The following is a 20,195-nucleotide window of genomic DNA, read 5'->3' as shown; positions in this document are numbered from 1 at the left end:
ACATTCCATTTGTTAAATCCAAGTTAATATGTATGTTAACAATTTGTCGTGCAACGAAACCCAAGCACTGAACCGCCCAGGATTTTGTGTAACAACAGGTGACTGTGTCCTGCAACAACAAAGCAGTCGCTTCATCGCCTTTTATTTTCTCTCTTTTTCGTGAAATAAAGCTGCCTTCAAGTGCGGTTGGAAATGTGGGTTTCCCCCGCCACCAAATCTTTGAATATTCTCTGTTAAAAAGCACAGAAGCTTCAAAGTACAAAAAACGGTATTCGGTACAGCCCTAGCTTTGATACACAATACTTGTTAATAGGTTACATACATTTTTTATGGAATTTGTTGATCAATAGGAAATATATAGAATATTGCCACACTTATTCTTTAACTTCCACAGAAAAGCCTCTAAAACCCCTTTAAAATTAAAAAATTCTGCCGACCCACCTCGAGCTCAGAATCACTGGATTCAGGCTGGCTGGCGCCTCCTGTCAGGAAGGGCAACATGGGCTGGCCCATCTTCGCCATGCGAGAGATCAACTTGGCTTTAGTGGCGTCTGGATTCTGAAGTTTGAAAAAGAAAGCTTCCATCAATACAGCAGCAAAATAACTGAATACAATTAATTTCAGGATTGGCTTACACTATTTGTCCCTCCAGTTAACAGTAATCTCGGTAACACAGCCTTTAGATATTTTGCCCTGTTTCTCTGGAATAATGTACAGAGTAATCTAAACTTGGATGCACTAATACCAATTTTGAGATCTCATTCATGTGACTTTTTACATAGTACAGTCATACGTCTTTGTATTTGCACTGTTACTTTAAAATGCACTTTTTATAAATGGGGTTTCTTTAATGTGTTTTTGATTTTTAATCATTCTTAATTATTTGAATGAAATAATTTTATAATATTTTTTCCAATTACGCCTGCATACTGCTGTCTTGATATTGAAATATTTCTTATTTGTACTTGTAAATGAGATCTTGATTTCAATGTGATTTCCTGATTAAATAAAGTATATATAATATCAAGTACGTAGTTAATAAGAAGAAAAAATGAGCAGTGAGCATTCTTACTGCCAACTGTTCACTGAGGGAGTTTGACTTTGCACGAAGTGGTGGCTCCCTGCAAAAAAACAAACACAAAAGAAGGTCACAGACAAACCATCTTACAAGACACACGAGTTAATGATAATGCGGTTGACTTTTTCCTGAGGCCTAAATCTCACCCTGGTCTGCCTGGACTGGAGGCGGCCAGCTGTACCGGAGGATCTGAGGCCAGACTCTCCACACTGGGGGCTGGGGAGGGAATAGGGGAGGGAGCAGCAGAGCCTCTGGAGCTGGTACTGGTACTAACAGACCCATTGTCCTTGGAAAACTTCACCTTTAGCAAAAGAAAGCAAAGAAAAGTCAGTTCACACTTCATCAACACTACTGATAAGGAACTCAGGAGCAGCACAACTCATTTCACATACATGAAGAATGATGAATTACACAGTAGCATTTAATAAATTGAGGAGAGAATTTAGGCAGGCGGTACAGTTTAACGGTGATGTGTTTTGTGTCGTGCCGTTCCTAACTCTCTGAAGTTCCTGTCTGAAGTCAGAATTTAAACTCATGCAGTAGGCGTTATGTTTAGCTGAACCTTTAAAAAGGTAAACAAAGATATTTCGGGCACCCAAATATCTCAAGACAGACAAAATGTGTTATGTGTTTACTTTCTCTATGGCAGGGGTCTTCATTGTTTTTTAAAGGGATACAACACCGTTTGTTGAAATAGAGCTTATCACGGTCTCCCCTAGCTGTAGATAGGTGGGCCAACGCATTTTTTGTGGATACATTGTTTTAGTCCGGTGCAACATCGGCAGCGCCACCGCTAGCTAGCTTAGCGTAGTGAATGGAATCCTATGTTGCCGGTTAGCATGTTGTGAGTAAAAGTGAGCCAACAAAAGACAAAAAAACAACCTAATTACTTGCACTGAGACAAAAAAATGTGTTTGCCCACATATCTACAGCCAGGGTAGACCGTGATAAGCCCTATTTCAACAAACGGTGGCGTATTCCTTTAAGGGAAGGACCCCTTAAAAAGGCAAATTCCGGCCAATTTTTACGTTAATCTTGATCGCTATTAAATATGCGTGTACTTTTGATTGAAAAAAACCCGACCCGAATCGGTGCAGGCAAAAGGGAGTAGCTGCAGCTACATGTACAAGCTTCCACTGAGCTAAAAAAGGCAGTTGTCAGGGCAAGTTTTAGAGTGCCTTTGTGCCTCTTAACAGACACAAAATGCAATTAAAATGTCTGTGCAACATGAACAGGGCCCTTATGTGAAAACAAGATGCGTTTTCAACTCATACATTGTTGACCCCCCCAGGGGATCTTCAACAGACACCCTGTTGAAGATCTCTGCTCTATGGCCTTGGCAGGATGAGGCAGCACTGTCTTATCATACAGCTGCTACGTCTCCCGTCCTCCATGGAGACACAGAGGCGAAGTACTGCTCTGCCTGGAAAGTTTATGAGGTTATGTTTGCCCCTGACCTGAATGAGACCTGAGGTACCACTATCTCAACTTAAATAGCATCAGTTTGTAAGCTGGAAACTCCACCACAATTACAAGCAACTAGGAGTAAAGGGGTCATATCAGAAGTTGCAGTTACTTAACCACATACATAACATAAGTGTTCAATGTGACTGGAATGTTTAGGTATTTTAGAAAAGGTCAAATACAAGAGCAGATGGATGCAGAAAATTGTTCAGTGGTTGTTACCCGTCGAAGCTCTGCTTCGAAAATAAGAGTGCTGTTAGCCGGGACACGGTTGGGGACGCCCTTGGATCCGTAAGCCTGGTTGGGTGGGATGACAATGAGACGACGGCCCGCCTTCTTCATCCCAAGCATCCCTTCCTCCCAGCCCTGATAATACAGAGAAGGTAATAATACATAGTAATAATAATGTAATACATGTATATAGTAATATATACCTCATCCTCAAATGCCTTTTTGTCTTTTATGCTGGTTTTTAACATTACCATACTTCTTTTTGCAGTACCCTCATTCCCACTAAACCAACGTCTCACTAAATATAAACGTATACAGGGTTTCTACAGGTTTCACCAAGTCAAATTTAAGACTTTTTAGGACCTTTTTAAGACCATTATGAATGAGATTTAAGACCTAAATCACGACATCAAAAACAAAGTCAGATGTCAGAGTCTGGAAACAATGTCTGAAACAATTCCCCAATTTCCTCATCGGCATTATAAGACTGGTGTCTAGATTGGCTGTAATAAGTTGCATGTTGGTCTCATTTGTGGTCGTAATACAGCAAATGATATTTGTACTAGCGACAGAAAGAACTACAACACCACAGAATAAATATAAAAAAAAAAGAAGAAAAAAAAAAAACATTCTGAAGCGCTGCAGGAGCATTTCAACAAGCATTAGTGTATATATATATATATATATATATATATATATATATATATATATATATATATATATATATATATATATATATTTTTTTATATATATATATATATATATATATATGATGAGAAGGATATTACCCCTCTAGGGGAGTTCGGGGGCATGCTCCCCCAGAAGAAAATTTTAAATATTCCATATTTTAAAGCATCAATCTGATGCATTTTGAGATGCATTTTTTCCAACCAACAGTTTAATATTTCAATATGCACTCATTAAAGTTAATTTGACTGGCAATACAGTTAAAGTCCTTCTGACATTACACAATAATAAAAGTCATAATTTTTAAAAATTAAAAACTTTTGGATACATTTTTACTTCTTCCAACCATATGTTAAATAAAGAGTCAATGTGGATTTACATATTGCAATAATATCATAATCCTAAAATGAATTATTTTGAAAACTAAAGCGGATAAGCGAATTAGTACATTCATGATTTTGTCCATGTTGATATTAGCTGCTTTATTTACATTTATTAAAAACGTTGCATTGTTTATCTTTTCATATAGCTATACGTCTAGACTCTGGGACAATGCCGTTATGTTTAAATAACGGCCATGCTGATTCCAAACAGACAGCTTTGTCAAGGCAGTTTGGGCTTCAGATAGCTACAGTGAACGTGCACACACGTATTGTTTGTATCACGGTCGGTCAGTGAAGGCACAGTCGCAGTGGTAGCGGTAACGTACTCATATGACAGAGTGCACGGACCGAAGCTTTGTGACTAGCAAGCACTTTCTTACCGCTGCTGCCGTACAGTATCTTCCTTGAACACGCGCTGCAGAAGCAAGCACCCAGCTCCCTCAATTTGAGGCACCAAGTGCTAAACGGCTTCCCGTCTCCAGCCTTTTCCTCTTGTCCTCTGCGCCATTTGTTTTTAACTCCTTTCTCAACTAAAGCTGTATCTACATGCTCCAAGTTTGATATAATGACAATATAATGATGATAAACTTTGCCTGGATTTTTTTAGCTGTGTTACCACGGAGACCACACCGCACTCACACATTTCGGCAAAGACCCGCCCTTCTTTGGCTAGAACTAGTTTCTGATTGGCTAGAACTAGTTTCATTGGTAGGTGGAAGTTCGATGATTGATTAAACCCAGCGCATCAAAAACAAATCCCATGTGGACTTTTTAATTTATTTATTTTTCTAAAATCTTCATATGCCAGAAATCCGGCACCAGGCCCGATTACTTTCAACCCTGCGTTAGTTAGAGCTGCGTTCCTCTTATATGATTGGTATGTGAAATCAATTGACTCGAAAATATTAAACCGCATGCAAGTTTTTTTGTTTTTTTTTCCTCACGGCCGTACGTCGGAGATCCGGCACGGTGCCGGAATACTTTAAGCCCTGCATTAGATCAATCATTAGTAGAAGAGCAAATGCAGTAGAGAGTCAATAAGAAAGCGGACATACAGTTTATAGTTTTCTGAACAATTTAAAATGTTGCTGAGCAGAATGATCACCATATCTACATCATCAATTATTTCTCAAAATGTCTTTCTTACTTGTCCTCTGATAGACCAACATATGATTTCCACACAACAACAATTAAGACATGTTGCAATGTTGCAACGTTCAGTATTTCAGCATCACGAGGCCTAACGAGACACATGGGATACTGTACCACCTGACTGATTATGTTTAAATCAGAACATCCAAACATAATCTGGTGGTAAAATATTTTTATATAGAAATGTCGTGCATTACTCATAAAAAAAACAAGATACCTGAGTAAAAAAAAGATACAGAAAGATTAAAATTAAATATAGCAATAAAAGGTAGAAGTAGAAAAAAAAAATTTCAATAAGAATATGTTCAAAAACTACAGTGATTGGTGGCCGGGTTGGCTCAGTGGGTAGAGCAGGCGCACATAGAGGTTTATGCCTCGACGCAGTTGTCCAGGGTTCGAATCCGACCTGTGACAAGTTCCTGCATGTCATCCCCCCCCCCTCTCCCCTTTCTCACCTAGCTGTCCCATCCATTAAAAGGCGGAAAAGCCCAAAAAATTAATCTTAAAAAAACGTAGAGTATGTTTTGACTCACTTTGATCACTTTTCCAGCTCCAATTTTCAGTCGCAGCAACTTGTCTTTGTTCTGGTTGGAGTCAAACATCTGAAAGGATATTTAAGATTCAGTGAGTTGTGTGCCATCAACGCAGGGTCCAACATAATATTTTTCCCCCACAGGCCCCCCGGGCCAGTAGATCAGAGTTTCCCTGGTCCCTTGTATAATTTTCCTGGCCCGAAAAAAAAAAAAGTTGTAATGATTCATCCAAACAACAAACAAAAAGCCTATTCTGCATCTACAAATATGAGTTCAGTCTGTTTAGTTTTGGATTTGCACTATAGTTACAGTGTCAAGGCCATGATACTGCTGCCTTCACCCACTCTCTATAAACTCCAAATGTCAATGATTGTCATTAATCAATGTTGTGTTGCGGTGGCCGCTACCACAGCATGTGCGGCCTGTTAGTGGTGGGTGCCGACATTCGTTTGTTGATGTTAACGGCAATTTTTGGGCTTATGTTACCTGATGGTGTGCACCGAACTGACTCGTGACTGTAATTAGGCACATACAATGACCAATCAATTTGTCCAACATGCTTTTTTACTGGTCTACTGCTTATGTAGACCCCTGCATCAAAGGAGTCAAATGACAAAATGATTAAATTGAATAAATAATGATGGAAGTGTGTTACCTGTCCGATGGCGTGGTTCTGCAGGAGCCAGCCTGTGTACACCACCTCCAAAGAGTCTCCATTCTCCACCGCCTGGCCCTCACCAAGACTCAGATCCTGAACCACCACAGCATCTAGGGAGACTGCGCTGTTCGCTTTCGCCAAACACACCTGATGCACATAAAAGGAAAGAGGTCATCATCTAATAGACAACATAACTCATGTGATTTGGCAAAAGTTTGTATCTATTGTAGGTCAGAATGATACAGGAGCTTTGAAGATAAATCCTGATACTTATGGAACTTGTGCTGTCAACACCCTGCTACGTCCTGCTATGCCGTGCAGTGCCCTGCTACGCCCTGCTTTGCCCTGCTACGCCATGAACTACTACAACTACTATTTCTAGTCATAGTTTAATTACCTTTATTGTGACTATAATTGCCACTGTTCATCACACCGCCAACCAGCACCATCAGACACCACCTACCAAGAGCCTGGGTCTGTCCAAGGTTTCTGCCTAAAGAAGTTTTTCCTCGCCACTTGACTTAATGCTTGCTCTTAGGGGAATTACTGGAATTGTTGGGTCTCTGTAAATTATAGAGTGTGGTCTAGACCTACTCTATCTGTAAAGTGTCTTGAGATAACTCTGGTTATGATTTGATACTATAAATAAAATTGAACTGAACACAGACAGCCTGTCTGCTTATTTACTCACTAGGGGTGAAAAAATAAATAAAATCGAATGTATCATGATTTCTTTTTCTTTTTGATCTTCTTTTTTTTAACCAATGATTCACCTAAACATTCTCCGTTCATACGGTACCACCAACAGCAACTACATCATAATCATAACAGACCGAAAGCACAAAATGCACGTTATGTACTTCTTTACAAATTAAATGTCAGACTGACTGACTTGTGATGTGCATTCTTCTGAGAAATGTTTTTGTTTTTGTCTCATGATATATTGTCTCTAGAAGTGTATTATTCAACTTTTGTTTTTCGTTAAAGAAGGAAAAGAAAATCAAAATTCTCAATACTATCAAATTGCAATACTTATACTACAATAAATGAAAATCACGATACAAATCGAATCTGCACATATATATTGTAAAAGAAGCGAATCCGGACAAAAGCATATCGCCCCAGCCCCATTACTCACTCTGTTGGTCAAGCATTAAATCCTCCTGCGTCACTCACCTCTTTACAAAAATCTGATGCAGCTTTATCCGATTCAAACATCAGGGACCAGTTCTGCCGCTGCTCATCATAAAAAGTGAAGTAATTGTTCGGCTGTACCTGCAGGAGAGAAAGAACATGTGGTCAGGGACAAGACAAGGAACACCTCAGGGCCAGGAATTTTCTAAACTGTAAGTTGACTAATGTGATTTACATGTTTCCATGTCCCTGCAGCCTAGCATACGTTGGACAAACCAATCGACTCCTTAAAAGGGGTGATAGAATGATTATATAGGGTATTTCACACTGTTCCTTTTGGTCTCCTAATGGGGTATGTAACATTGGTTGGGCTGAAAATGGCCTGGTTGATATTTTATTGGCCCTTATGCATCCCTGTGTTTTGGCCCTATTTGTAACAAGAGCTTTTCTCCCAAATATAGTATGGTCATGAATATTTAGATGTGATCTGATTGGTTGAGCGAATCCCCCATACACACACATTAGAGACGAGCGCTGATTGGTTGAGCGAATCCCCCATACACATACATTAGAGACGCGCGCTGATTGGTTGAGCGAATCCCCCATACACACACATTAGAGAAGCGACAGAATCTCATATTCCAAACACTGCAATGTTTCATTACCAAATTCACTTCTGAGACTTTTTTATGCAAGAAATCAACTACATAAAGCTCAAATATGGGCCATTTTACGAAAATGTATGACCAATTGCAAATTTGGTAAGATGTGTCGGACTTTAGGAGCTCCACACAGTCTGACGAGAAAGCGGCAGCCTGCTGGGCTCCATACCAAAGTCACCCTTTGTGGATTACTGCACTACGGGGTTCCGCGGCCGGCTGCCGGCATAACTATAATATATTTACAGTTTGAATTTCGTCATGGCACTTATATATCACAGCTACCTCAAGGTCTTACAAAGCTAACGTTGTGTCCGTTTTCAATGTATGGCATTTTTATGAACATAAGGCATTTTGTTAGGAGGAGCAGCTAGCTAGCTATATGTCCCATTGAATACAATGGGAAAAGATCGCTGCTAGCTAGCTACACTTTTGGCATAACTATAGTAGCTATATTTACAGTTTGAATTTTGTCACGGCACTTATATTACAGGGTCTTACAAAGCTAACAATGGTGTCAGATTTCAATTTAATTAATTTTTGTGAACACTAGCTAGGGGTTTCGTTAGCTGCGACTGTCCCTTCAATCCTAGCTATGTGTAGCTACAAAACACTGACAGTTAGCTTCATTTTCGGCATAATTCGAGTATATTTACAGTTTGAATTTCGTCACGCCACTTATACAACATCTACCTAAAGGTCTTATAAAGCTAACAACGGTGTCCGATTTTAATTTTATAAATTTTTGTGAATTTCAGAGGAATTCTAAGAGGAGGCTAGCTAGCTCTCATTGATAGAGCTAGCTCCATCCAGCCGCAGGCTCTATCAATGAGACTCACGGACAAGAGGTGTTTATTTCAACGATCGTTTGTTTAAATAACTCAACACATTATAATTACACACATTATAAGATTAACTGGAACCTGTGGTAAGAGACTGCTGGCGTAACAAGCTCGCTGACCGCGCTCTCACTCACACACACAGGGAATTTAGCTAGCAGGAAGAGGGGAGCTGCAGGCCCTGGAGCTCTGTCCAGGCAGCGCCGTTTGGTATTCCATTAACCCACAAAACGGTAACTTTGCATGGAGTGCTGTGGGCTGCCAGCCGTGACGGAGCTCAATCGAGCTCACAGCAGCCCGGGTTCTGTGAAGGAAGGCAGGCCAGGCGGCGGGGCAGCAACACAGGCAGCACCGACCGCTGAACTCCGACACACAGTCGGACAAAATTTGCAATTAGACATACATTTTTGTAAAACGGCCCATATTTAACCTCTACATAGTTGATTTCTTGCATAAAAAAAAGTTTCAGATGTGAATTTTGTAATGGAATAGCAGAGATCTGCGCGACCTAGATTCAGAAGACTACCTGATCTCAGGTCAGTTGTGTAGCCTATGTAAATATTGGGGCGTGAACGTTCTCTTAATACACCCATGGGCGTGACAAAGGTACAGGTCTTGGGATGCTTATGTAATTTTTTTTGGATTTATTTTTTTTTTGGGGGGAAATTAAAAATATATTTTTTTTTTAAAAAAAAAAAAAGATGGGGTTTGGGTATGTATGTCCTATTTACCCACCAAACTGTCGTTATTCAACTATGACAGAGTAAAAATCGGTTTTGCATTCTATCACCCCTTTAAACAACGAATGTCTGAGCATAAAACTGCCATCCGTACAGGCAATATGGACTAAGCAATTGCATAACATTATGCTGAAGCAAATCAAAGAATAAAAAAAAAATGTTCTTTGGCATTCTGGCAACACTAAAGCAGAGCTAAAATACATAGGATACAATCTTAACAGAACTGTAAAGGAGGGGGCAGCTTAAACAGAGACATATTTTACGATGTCACTGTTTAAGATGGCCACAGCAGAGGGCACGGATGATTTCTTGTACCAATTTTTCTGGCTAGTGGGACCTAAACATGCAAGTGTATTTCTGACATAATGTGAGCCAACTAAAAGAGTAAAAACGTGAGTATTTCGTCCTTCTCGACTTTAAATCTGAGCTGTGCTACCTTTGACCTTTTTTTGGAACATGCTCATTGGATACTATTACCCGCATCAGAAACGTAACGCACCACATCCCTTTTTCAGGGCAGAGGGCTGGAAATTTCTTTGAAAAGGAAATGTAATGTGGCCAATGCCTTCAGAGGTCCTGTTGCTGTATTTAATTTTAATCCATTAAGGCATCCATCCATTTTAAAATTCATCATCTTATAAACGGATTTGAATTAAACAATAAACATGTCTATACATATTCTAGTGACACGCTCAAGACTCCATAGACTAATGCAGTCTTGAAAATATAATGTCCACATTATTCTGATTGTGAAGGATTCTATAATTCTCACATATTAACAGAAAGATGTATCACAGTACAGAGTACTGTACATAAGAGTAGGGTTAGTCCAAAGAGGACAAAGGCATTCGAGTAACCCTATTAAATGTGTTAATTATCAGTGGCTCTCCTAGTGTACTGTATTGTATATTGACAGTATATGTCAATACAACAAACAGATTAGTAACATTACTTTAAAGATTATTTATTAGAATTTCCTGTTGGTAGTATGTGATAAAGCTTTGGACTTTCTTCAGTTAGGAATAGGGATGTCACGAGAACCCATACTACCGACACCTTCCGGGTTCTAAATAGGGTTGTGCCGATGGACGATATCATCGTCCATCGTGATGGCTGCCCGACATCACGATGGAGAGCCACCATCGTGACGTCTCCCCCCCCCCCCTGGTAAAACACACTAATCCTAGTCGCGGGAGCTGGACGGGACATTGACAAGTGCGTCGGTCTTAAACTTGCAAAGACACAAAGACAAGATTGGCTGTAGTGATACATTCTCTCTCTCTCCCTGTCAGTTGTAGCTCGCTCTACCTTCTAGTAACATTGGACACAGCGGTCTCGAGTGAGAGAGAAAAAAGCGTTAAAAGTGGAACGCTATCACACTTTCCTTTCTCCCCTCATTGGACTAAGTTTGTCGACACTACTCTGTGCGTGCATCAATAAGTAAGTCTGAGGTCCTGTAGGTATGGGACGATGTTATGCAGGATTTATGAATGTACGTTAGCAACAGGCTAATTCACGAGTGTGCTATTTTATGTGTGAGCTAATATTGCGCATCTGTTCATGTGCGCTGCAAGAGTTATGTTTCTGTTTATTGAATGTGTTATTCAGTGCAAACATAACCGTGAATGTAGTTTAAACTCAGTAATGATGGTATGTTAGGTTATTACTGTCGCTCTGTTGAAGGCAAACGTCCCACTGTACTGTCGCTATGCAGATTACGGACATCTGATTGACTTTACTGCACCGTAGTTAAGTGAAAGTAGGTCACGTTGTAAAACCTACCAGCAGGGCACCATTTACAGAGGGCATTTAAATGTATCTCTAATCTTTTCTATGTTAACTGTTGGCCCATAGTAGTAGGAAAAAATATTTATGTAAAGCTACCGCTACCCCCTCTGGAATGTGTCTGGGGACACTAGTGGTTGCACTATGACCATTAATTGCACTTTATTATGTTGTTCTATGCTCTATTGCACATATTTTGTATGTCTTGTTATGACATTTTGATATTTTTCAAATATTTTAATAAAGAAGTTCATGTTTCAAGTTAAAGTACATGGAATCTTAGAAAATCCTTTTTTTTTACCGTAGTATCGAAATCGGCATCAAGAATTGTGTTATTTTACTGGTATTGGCACCGACTACTGAATTTTTGGTATCGTGACACCCCTAGTTAGGAAACATTGTAAGACCTAAAAATGATTCAAGTGTGTTTCCATACATTGTTAAGACTTCCCCGCCATGTGCTAAGTGTGATATTACTCTAATGCATCACATTATCTTTCCAGATGTATTCAACATTCTTTACTTCTCCACTCACCGTGAAAACAAAGCCCATATGAATCTTGGCAGCGGTCACTTGCTTCTGTTGGCTCAAGTACAGAAGCAGCTTGTACTGCAGAAAAGAAGAGGTGCATTATTCATAAGAATCAAAAGTCACACCAATAATCTCAAACAAGTGACCAATTAGCAAACCTCAGACCTCTTTTGTTGTGTGGTTGCCCAGCACGGCTGCTCCCAGCTTTCCCTGCTTTGCATACTGTCCGTTAATACTGCACATGGGACAAAAGTGACAGAAAAGCTTTTAACTCGACTTGGTATGACATGATTTGGGGAGTCGTGACAGTGACTTCATTTATGCAGTTTACTACGGGAATCATTATAAGTTTTTAAGTTTAGCAAAATAAATATTGTTTTTATCCTCTGTGATTTTTTATGTCGACCTATGTCATTACAGTACTGTTGTGTAGTGTTATGTGTGTTCTTTTTTAAATCATCAAATAAATAAATTATTGTGGGAAGTCAAGAGTTGCAGCCCACAGACTTTTCTTTTTTTTTACATAATACATGAAATAAGCTGAACTATTCCAAGAAGCACTTCAAGCTACAATCAAATTCTTTTAAAATATATTTAAAAAACTGGTTTCTCACTATCTGAAGGCTTGGACTGCTGTGGCGAATAACACTGCAGGAGCTCCAGGTGGTGGAGCTGGTTTCTGGGTGGCCGGCGCTGTAACAGGACAAAAGACTAATTCAGCTCGGCCTCCAGGTCATGTCTGAATCTGAAGCCACTGATGTCTCTGTTCTGACTGTCTTACCTGAATTGGGGCTCTTTCTAGGCTGTTTCGGTGCTGTGTACTGGAAGGACTCGTTGCCCTGACTGCCTTCCTGGTCTAGTCCAAACAGGGAGGCCAACTTGGCCCTGCAAGGAGAACAAGTGCAATCATCATCTAGATATTAGTGAGGTTATGTTCTGTGCCGAGGCTTCGAAAGCGTGCGTCGAGAAACCCCGGAAGTTATCCGTGAAGCGCGTACCGAGGCTTGTATCGTTTTTAGACAAATGGCGCCATTGATGACATCCGAAGCCTCGCTGCCCGTCCGTACCACGTGACTGGTTTATGAAGTGGTTCGAAACGACACTGTTTTATTACACATCCATGATCCACACAAGCACATTTACCACCCTCTGCCCAGTTAAACCACTGCCACTTTCCAGTTTTAGGATAGCCTACTAATATTGCCCCTCCTGCTATTATATGATGACAAAAAGGATTGATTTACACACTTTGGCTGTGGCTCAGAGGTAGAGTGGTTGCCCCTCAACCACAAGGTTGGCGGATCAATCCTAGGCCATGTCAAGGTGTCCCTGAGCAAGACACTGAATCCAAAGATGCTCGCCGGGTGCTGTATGAATAGCTGTCCACTGCTGCTAATACTTAGGATGGGTTAAATGTAGTAATAGAATTTCATTACATTGTACTGTGTGTATGTGATGATTAAGAATAAAGTTTGATCCTTTTGGTTAGATCCTTTGATTTTTGATAGCCGCATTCCTCTCAAGGATTATAAAGGTTTAGGTGCAGCACCCGAGCCATTTTGGGCAGCACCTTAGCCGAATGAATGCGACTAAAAGACTTGTAGATTGTCTTTGAGCTTTTTCAGGGGTTAGTTTTTTTATCATCTGCCCTAGCTTTTCCAACGTTTTACACACAGATATGGTGATAATAATGCTACAAAAGGATGTGAAAAAGAGACGCAAAGCTACCACAAACTGACTACAAAGAAAACAAAAACGACCACAAAGAGACAGAATCCCACAAAGACACAAAAGAAAATGTATGGGGAAATTGCTTCTTTTTTTTTTTTATGCCCCGCTTGTCGAATAGGGGGGCACTACGGCAGTAAGTGGTTAGTGCACATTAACAGTGTACTGACGAACCGTGCGACCCACACACGCTCCGAACCGAGACAAACGAACCGAGCGGTTCGGATGTTTTTTCATGAACCGTACCACCCCTACTAAGTAGGTGAAGGCAAATAATAGAACAGTTACAACAGTCTGGTAAGTTCAGAAAATGACATCACTTACATTACTTACTGTAATGCAGCCTTTAAACCAGGAAATGACAACACTTATGCCATATTACGATATCGAAAAATCTAAGACGATATCTAGTCTCATATCACGATATCGATATATTGCCCAGCTCTCAGTCAGGCTAGTTCCTATTCAAGGGTAAAGCTGCTTATACTGTACAAGCCTTTCATCTGCAATCCAGTTATTTTAGCTGCCTGCCACACTTCGAAAGCTCTAACCAACATTTTTTATCCACATGAAGGTTTAAAAGTCAAGTACACAATGGGCTAACATAATGCACATTCTGCACAAAAAAAAAAAAAAACTGGGCTGCATCCAAGTTATTTTCTTCGGTTATTTCCACATTAAATTATTCGGTCAAATGTTTTTTTTATTGATAAACAATGGATTAGGCTGGGCAACTGGGCATATCGATATTATATCAACATCGACATATGAGGCTAGATATCGTCTTAAATTTTGGATATTGTAATGATGTGACACAAGTGTTGTCTTTTCCTGGTGTTAAAAGGGTGCACAACAATATAGTGACTTACTAGCTGTTTTATTATTTGCCTTTACCCACTTAGTCATTGTACCAACATTATTGGTAAATATTTATCAAAACTCTCGTTGTTAATATTTTGTGAAAGCACCAATTCAGTCAACCCTACAATATCACCATTGATGTATTTGGTCAAGAATATCGTGATATTTGATTTTCTCTATATCGCCCAGCTCTACAATTATTCAATATTACAGTGTCAGAAAGGGATTAAAAAAAGTCCATCACACTTTCCCAGAGCCCAAGGTGAAATTGCTTTATGGGTCTGACCAAAACTCCAAAATCCAAAAGATTATTAAAATCTCATTTCGCAAAAATAAAGAAAATAAAAACATAACTCGCAGTCCACTAACCAGCTTTATCTGGAGCTTTCTACCTCATATCATGGTTTACCTAAGCAGATTCAGGTTGATCAGTTATCATGGCACTACATGACAACCTCAATGACAACTGAGCAAACAAAAAAAATTGCTTGAAAGTTCATTCTAGTGGTTTACCAAAACTCTTTTTAACTCTACTAACTTAGTTATTTTACAGGAGCTTTCAACAACATCTCATGATCTTTCTCAGTGAATGAAGGCTGCTCGGTTGTCTTTGAGGCTGCCCTAGCTCCATAAAAAATTGCCAAAATAAATCTTAACTCCAAGTCCACATACTAGCTTTTCTCCCTCAACTGATTCCCAGGTCATCCTCATTTTTTATGTCATATTGTACTGACCTTAAAATTGAGAAGCAGCGGTGCAGAAACAACTAGACCATTACTACATCAATACATACTGCAACATCATTACAACAGCTACCCCAATCATAGGCACCGATGTCATTATTTGCAACAGTCAGGATCAACAACAGACCAACAATTTCCGCAAAAGTTTCTGTGGTTTCAAAACAAAGACAAGCCAAGCTAACTCGTACTGACCCCTGGAACTCCTTCCACTGGTATTCATTGGTATCTCCCAGAACAGACATGTTGAAAGCCTTGAGGCCCTCATCTCCGATGGCAAGGAACTGGGATGAGAAGGGGCAGTCTGTTTGCATGTGTGAGTCAAACTCCTACAAGTGTACCTTCCAACGCTTCTTTCCCAGGCTACCCCTGATCTTTCATTCTTCGGTTCAGTCACACCACCATGGTAGATTCAACAGCATAGTAGAGGAAGAAACTGAAGAGCTTCGAGTTAATGCTGAGCAGCGATGGGCTGTGACAAAAGGCTTCACCTTCCTCCTCTAACAGGCAGCATGTGATGGGAATTAGCCGCCATAACACTCCCCCCTCTGAAAACATGCACTACACTGGCTGCTTATTCCACCAGCTCATAAACACTGTGCTGCTATCACAAAATGGCCATGCAGTGCCAAAGAGAATGTGGCAAAGCTGTAACTAAAAGTCTCACAATTGAGAGGCAAGGTATATTAATAGTAAGTAATGGTGCGTTCTTTTTGTCCACCGAAGTCGATCTACGAGTCGTTTTCCGGAGTTACGACCCGGAAGTTGCAAAAAGAACACCCCCGAGGTCGTATTTACGACTCGTCAAGTTGTCTGAACTCAGAGGACCCCGAGCTCACTTTCAAAGATGGCTACGTCGTGCATCACACGTAGTAAACATTGTGGTTTTCTACAATTTTAAGCACTTTTGTCTTTGTTGTAACCAAATGAAGAAGTCATACACATAGCGCTGTATACTGCTACCTATAGGCATGTCGCTACAGTCTTATTATGAGTTAAATACCGCCTAATTAGTTATTTTGTAGCTTGTGCAGCTGAAATTGGCTAGAGACGCTCGGTTGCTATATGACAACAATGGCTTTAAGCCGAGTCTTGAGCAGAAAGCAGAGCACTAGCCTAACGTTAACGTTAATCAAAACGTAATTTTCATGTATCAAACTGTGAAATATATTTGTGTAATATGTCAATAACTGGGTGAATAGAATCCTAAACGTTACTAAAAATGTTACAAAAATCCATCTTTTCTCCGACTCGTAGTATTGTGTGACAAAAAAAATGCAACAACCCGCGGTTATTCGTTTTTCGACACGGATGTGACGTCACGCTCGAGCTACTAGTCGCGATTACAAAACAAAAAGAAGCCACCATTAGTCTGACTGTCTCATAACCAAAAGGGTCACAGTTTGGATTCCTGAAACATCTCAATTAGTGGTCAACATCACAACCTCCATTGTAAGTAAATTTCAGTTACAAAATGGACATAAACAATGAAAAAACATAACCTATGCATGTAAAACAATGAGTTTGATAATAGGGGGTTGGTTTATCAGATGAAAAGACTCAAAAGAGTTGTGAGGTTATAAAATTTCCATTGGTAACTTAGCTAGTCACAACATTAAGTCATTGTCTGCCCAACAGGAACCAGTTAGATAAGTAGCTTAAACGTGTAATCAAATTTCGTGTATGACCTGAACATACCAGACACTCAGTATAAGAGGCTTCATGCATATTTTTAAAAATAGTCTTTGGCTGCAAGGTCAGTGGGGATATGAAGGCATATGATGTGACGATAACTCATCAGACCAGCAGTGGGCCCACCAGAGATAACGTTACAGTCGACATGAAATCAGCGGAATTGTATTTAATAGAACTTTCTACAATGCTCTATGAACTCGGCACTGGTTAGTTCTCTTAAAGATGTAATCTTTATAAAACTCTGCTGCTAACTTTTACATGGTCAAAATAGTCATGAAATGAGCTTTCAGCTTTTCGTTGAACGTTCCGCTCTCTTGGAGATGAAAAAAATCAAAATAAGTCTAATTAAATATCTATCAGTGAAATAACGTTAATGATTAACTTAAGTTACATAAGTTACCAGACAGGAACTTCATAATTATCTGAGGTAATTTTCTAATTCGGTACACATGTTTTTCTGAAATAAGTCAATTTATATTCTTTTAGAAGTGGTTCACCGTGCCCCCTTGGTATTTTGGTGGAAGAAAAAATATACACACATTTTAAAACATTCAGTTATTAAAATATGTGCTTCATGGTTAAACATTAAGCCGATAAGAGAACAGCTTTTAAATGCCGGGGCTTCAAGTTATTCTCTAAAAGTAATGTAGCTACTGCTTTCAAACAAGGTCGCAATACATTGCCACATTTCAAATAAAATTTGGCTCGTATACGACAATAGCTAACGTTAACCGTGGCTAAATGGTGGTAACGTTAAGCTAGTTAGCTCACAGGCTAGGGGCATTAGCTTGGTGGAAACAAACAAACACACTCACCCTCCTGTGGGAGACAAGAAGTCCCCCTCTTCATCGTCCCCGCCGAACATCTTTTGAATGTTAAGCCTTGTTCTTATTAAATAAAACAAGTGCACAAATGAGTATCTTATGAGTTAGCTAGTTTGTTGTAATGTGACTTCCCCTTCCTGTTAGTGGTACAATCAGCTGACTTTCCACCTGATCTGAATTCAATTAGCTCCAGCTACCACTGGAGAGCGCCAACGACTAATACAGAATTTCAAAATGAGCCCCAAACGCAGTTGCTTTTGCTTTTTTTAAATTTTTTTTTTAACAGGATTAAGGTTAGACGGCAGCACAGGACAGGCACATGTTCATCATTAGTTTCAGTTGAAAGGGCTACTCAGTTATTAAGTATGCACACTGACTGTCAGGGGATGCTGCACTGTAATCAACCCTGACCTTTGACCCCACAGAAGGGTTTACAATCTATTGTTTAGAGGAAGAGAGGACTTTGTATAGAATAATTGCATAAATGTGGCATAAATAAGAAAAAATAAATAAAAGGCTAACACTAACTAAATAACTAAGAAGCAAATTCTATTGGAAACCACATTTGGTAGAAGGAGATGGGGGGGGGGGTCCTCATAACTCCTATTCCTAATAAGGTCATGGAAGTTCAATTCTAAATTCAACAGTAAATCTATCATCGTCTCAAGATGTGTGGATGTAACTCCTGCTTGTTTGTGTAAACGCTCATAAAAACAGATTAGAAAAATGTGCATGTTTTAATGCCACTATTCATTTCTCACAGTGGTTACTATAAGACAATATATGTAACAAGTATTTAGAATATATTATCACTGTCTTTATTCATGTTTCTATTTATATATACATATAATTTTATATAAATGTTATAGTGTTAAAAATGTTATCAGCCTATTATATACCTAAAGTAATATGTGCAGCTTATTTATTAAATTCTAAAAAGAAAAAAGGTTAAAAAGATTAAGTTCTGAGTATAGAATCAATAAGGGTCTCATTATTAGGCTGAGGTGACAGTGGAACCTATAAAGAAAAGTCAGTCATCTGTTATATGTATCATTGTGTTAACAAGTACTAGGCTATATAAAGTAACAGTATAAAAAAGAGCCATCCCTCATATTGCAAAAACAATACCTTGGATTCCCAAGAAAAGCTCTGGGTATTTAAGGAATTATAAAACATAGTGTCATTGTAAAATAATATGGCATGCCGTACAGGACAGACAGATTTGTCTCAATCTAAGTTCCAATCTAAAGAGATTCTTTTCATGGTCTTCAAAAACATACAGTGGAGCCCATCTAAAGCAATTTGGCAAAACCTAAGTTTTCTCAAAAGTTTTTCAAATCTGAGTCTGTGGCATCATGTAATATAAACTTTGTATGGTGTATAGAACAGAAAGTGTTGGTGATCCCACCAACCTGTTATCAAATGTTTTCCTATCATCACTGCAGAAATAGATCTCATCACATTCACATAAACACACTGCCATGTTTTCAACAATCAATGTTAATTAAGTCTAAGGCTCGTGCCTTCCTTCTTCGCCAAGTTCATTAAAAGAGCTACATTGTTTGGCTGAACTCCAAATAGCATCTTGATCCGTCACATTGTGTCAGTCCTGGCAACACATTAATACAATCTAATCTGATGTGTGACATGAGCTGTGCAAGTTGTTTGTGTGTGACTTGGACTTGTCCTCTCCTGCCCTCATCTTTTTCAATCTATCGTTCCGATATTTTTCACCTTCAAGTTGGTCCTGAGCATATTGTAATTCTAATATTTTCCTGTCCTTGGCCTTGAGAATCTGTTGACATGCAGCACATTCAGCATCACGCTCATCAGGAGGATGAGCAGCACCTTGCATGGTAGCCTCTGCCATCAGTGTATGAATGTGTGTGTGAATGGGTGAATGTTGGGTGTGATTTGCGAAAACAAAACATGCAAGAATTAAATCCCCCTTGAAATACCATGGAAATAGTGCCACTTGGCCAGGCATGCCAAACACCTAAATATCCACTTCAATATTCAATGGAAAACACAGCGCTTTCAAGCCGGAGAGCAGAGTTCACTTCGCGTATGACGCTCACTTTTTCTAGCTGAACTCCACTACACAGCCCCTGAAAGGACCGCCATCTGGCGGTGCCTGCAGCCGGCTCATAGTCACCTATTCGCGGCTAAACAACTGCCGCTGGTAGCCGGCGTCCCGGAGCTTTGTAGCGGCTAAATACAACCAGCAACTGCCGCTTGGATGTTATCGTTCTATCGCACTATGGACTTTTCACGTTACAGCGCTTTACTTAGTTTAAAATCCTCCTATTTCAGGTATATAATATATCGTCTATTGGTGAAGTAGCATTGGTCACATTGAGGAGGGGGGGGATACATTTAGTCAATAAAAATAATTCAGCAGAGGCAGGGATATGTAGACTAGAAAGGTGGAAATCCCATCGCATCCCGGACAAATCACATCCTGGGTGAATG

At 39.6% G+C, this 20,195-nt stretch overlaps 1 protein-coding gene across 4 annotated transcripts in view; it reads right to left on the bottom strand.

Moving 5' to 3' along the window:
• The window catches only part of fkbp15b (FKBP prolyl isomerase family member 15b), a 41,922-nt gene extending 24,038 nt beyond the window's left edge, over positions 1-17,884 (bottom strand). The window contains exons 1-12 of one of the 4 annotated variants that reach the window (XM_039802808.1): positions 17,715-17,884; positions 12,657-12,760; positions 12,490-12,568; positions 12,041-12,110; positions 11,879-11,953; positions 7,363-7,461; positions 6,184-6,333; positions 5,529-5,597; positions 2,765-2,908; positions 1,225-1,379; positions 1,073-1,121; positions 442-558 (exon numbers count right to left, since the gene is read on the bottom strand). In XM_039802808.1, the coding sequence (XP_039658742.1) occupies positions 442-558; positions 1,073-1,121; positions 1,225-1,379; positions 2,765-2,908; positions 5,529-5,597; positions 6,184-6,333; positions 7,363-7,461; positions 11,879-11,953; positions 12,041-12,110; positions 12,490-12,568; positions 12,657-12,760; positions 17,715-17,764 (1,161 nt within the window). In that variant the 5' untranslated portion in view covers positions 17,765-17,884. Of the gene's footprint in view, positions 1-441; positions 559-1,072; positions 1,122-1,224; positions 1,380-2,764; positions 2,909-5,528; positions 5,598-6,183; positions 6,334-7,362; positions 7,462-11,878; positions 11,954-12,040; positions 12,111-12,489; positions 12,569-12,656; positions 12,761-15,399; positions 15,696-17,714 lie in introns of those variants that run through there. The other 3 variants (XM_039802810.1, XM_039802807.1, XM_039802806.1) reach the window with 3 other exon arrangements.
• Between the last annotated feature and the right edge of the window lie 2,311 nt (positions 17,885-20,195).

Source organism: Perca fluviatilis, chromosome 6 (genome assembly GCF_010015445.1).
Source record: "Perca fluviatilis chromosome 6, GENO_Pfluv_1.0, whole genome shotgun sequence".
NCBI classification, from domain to species: Eukaryota; Metazoa; Chordata; class Actinopteri; order Perciformes; family Percidae; genus Perca; species Perca fluviatilis.
Note: the sequence above shows the minus strand (reverse complement) of the source record. Positions and strands in the feature narration are given on the sequence as shown.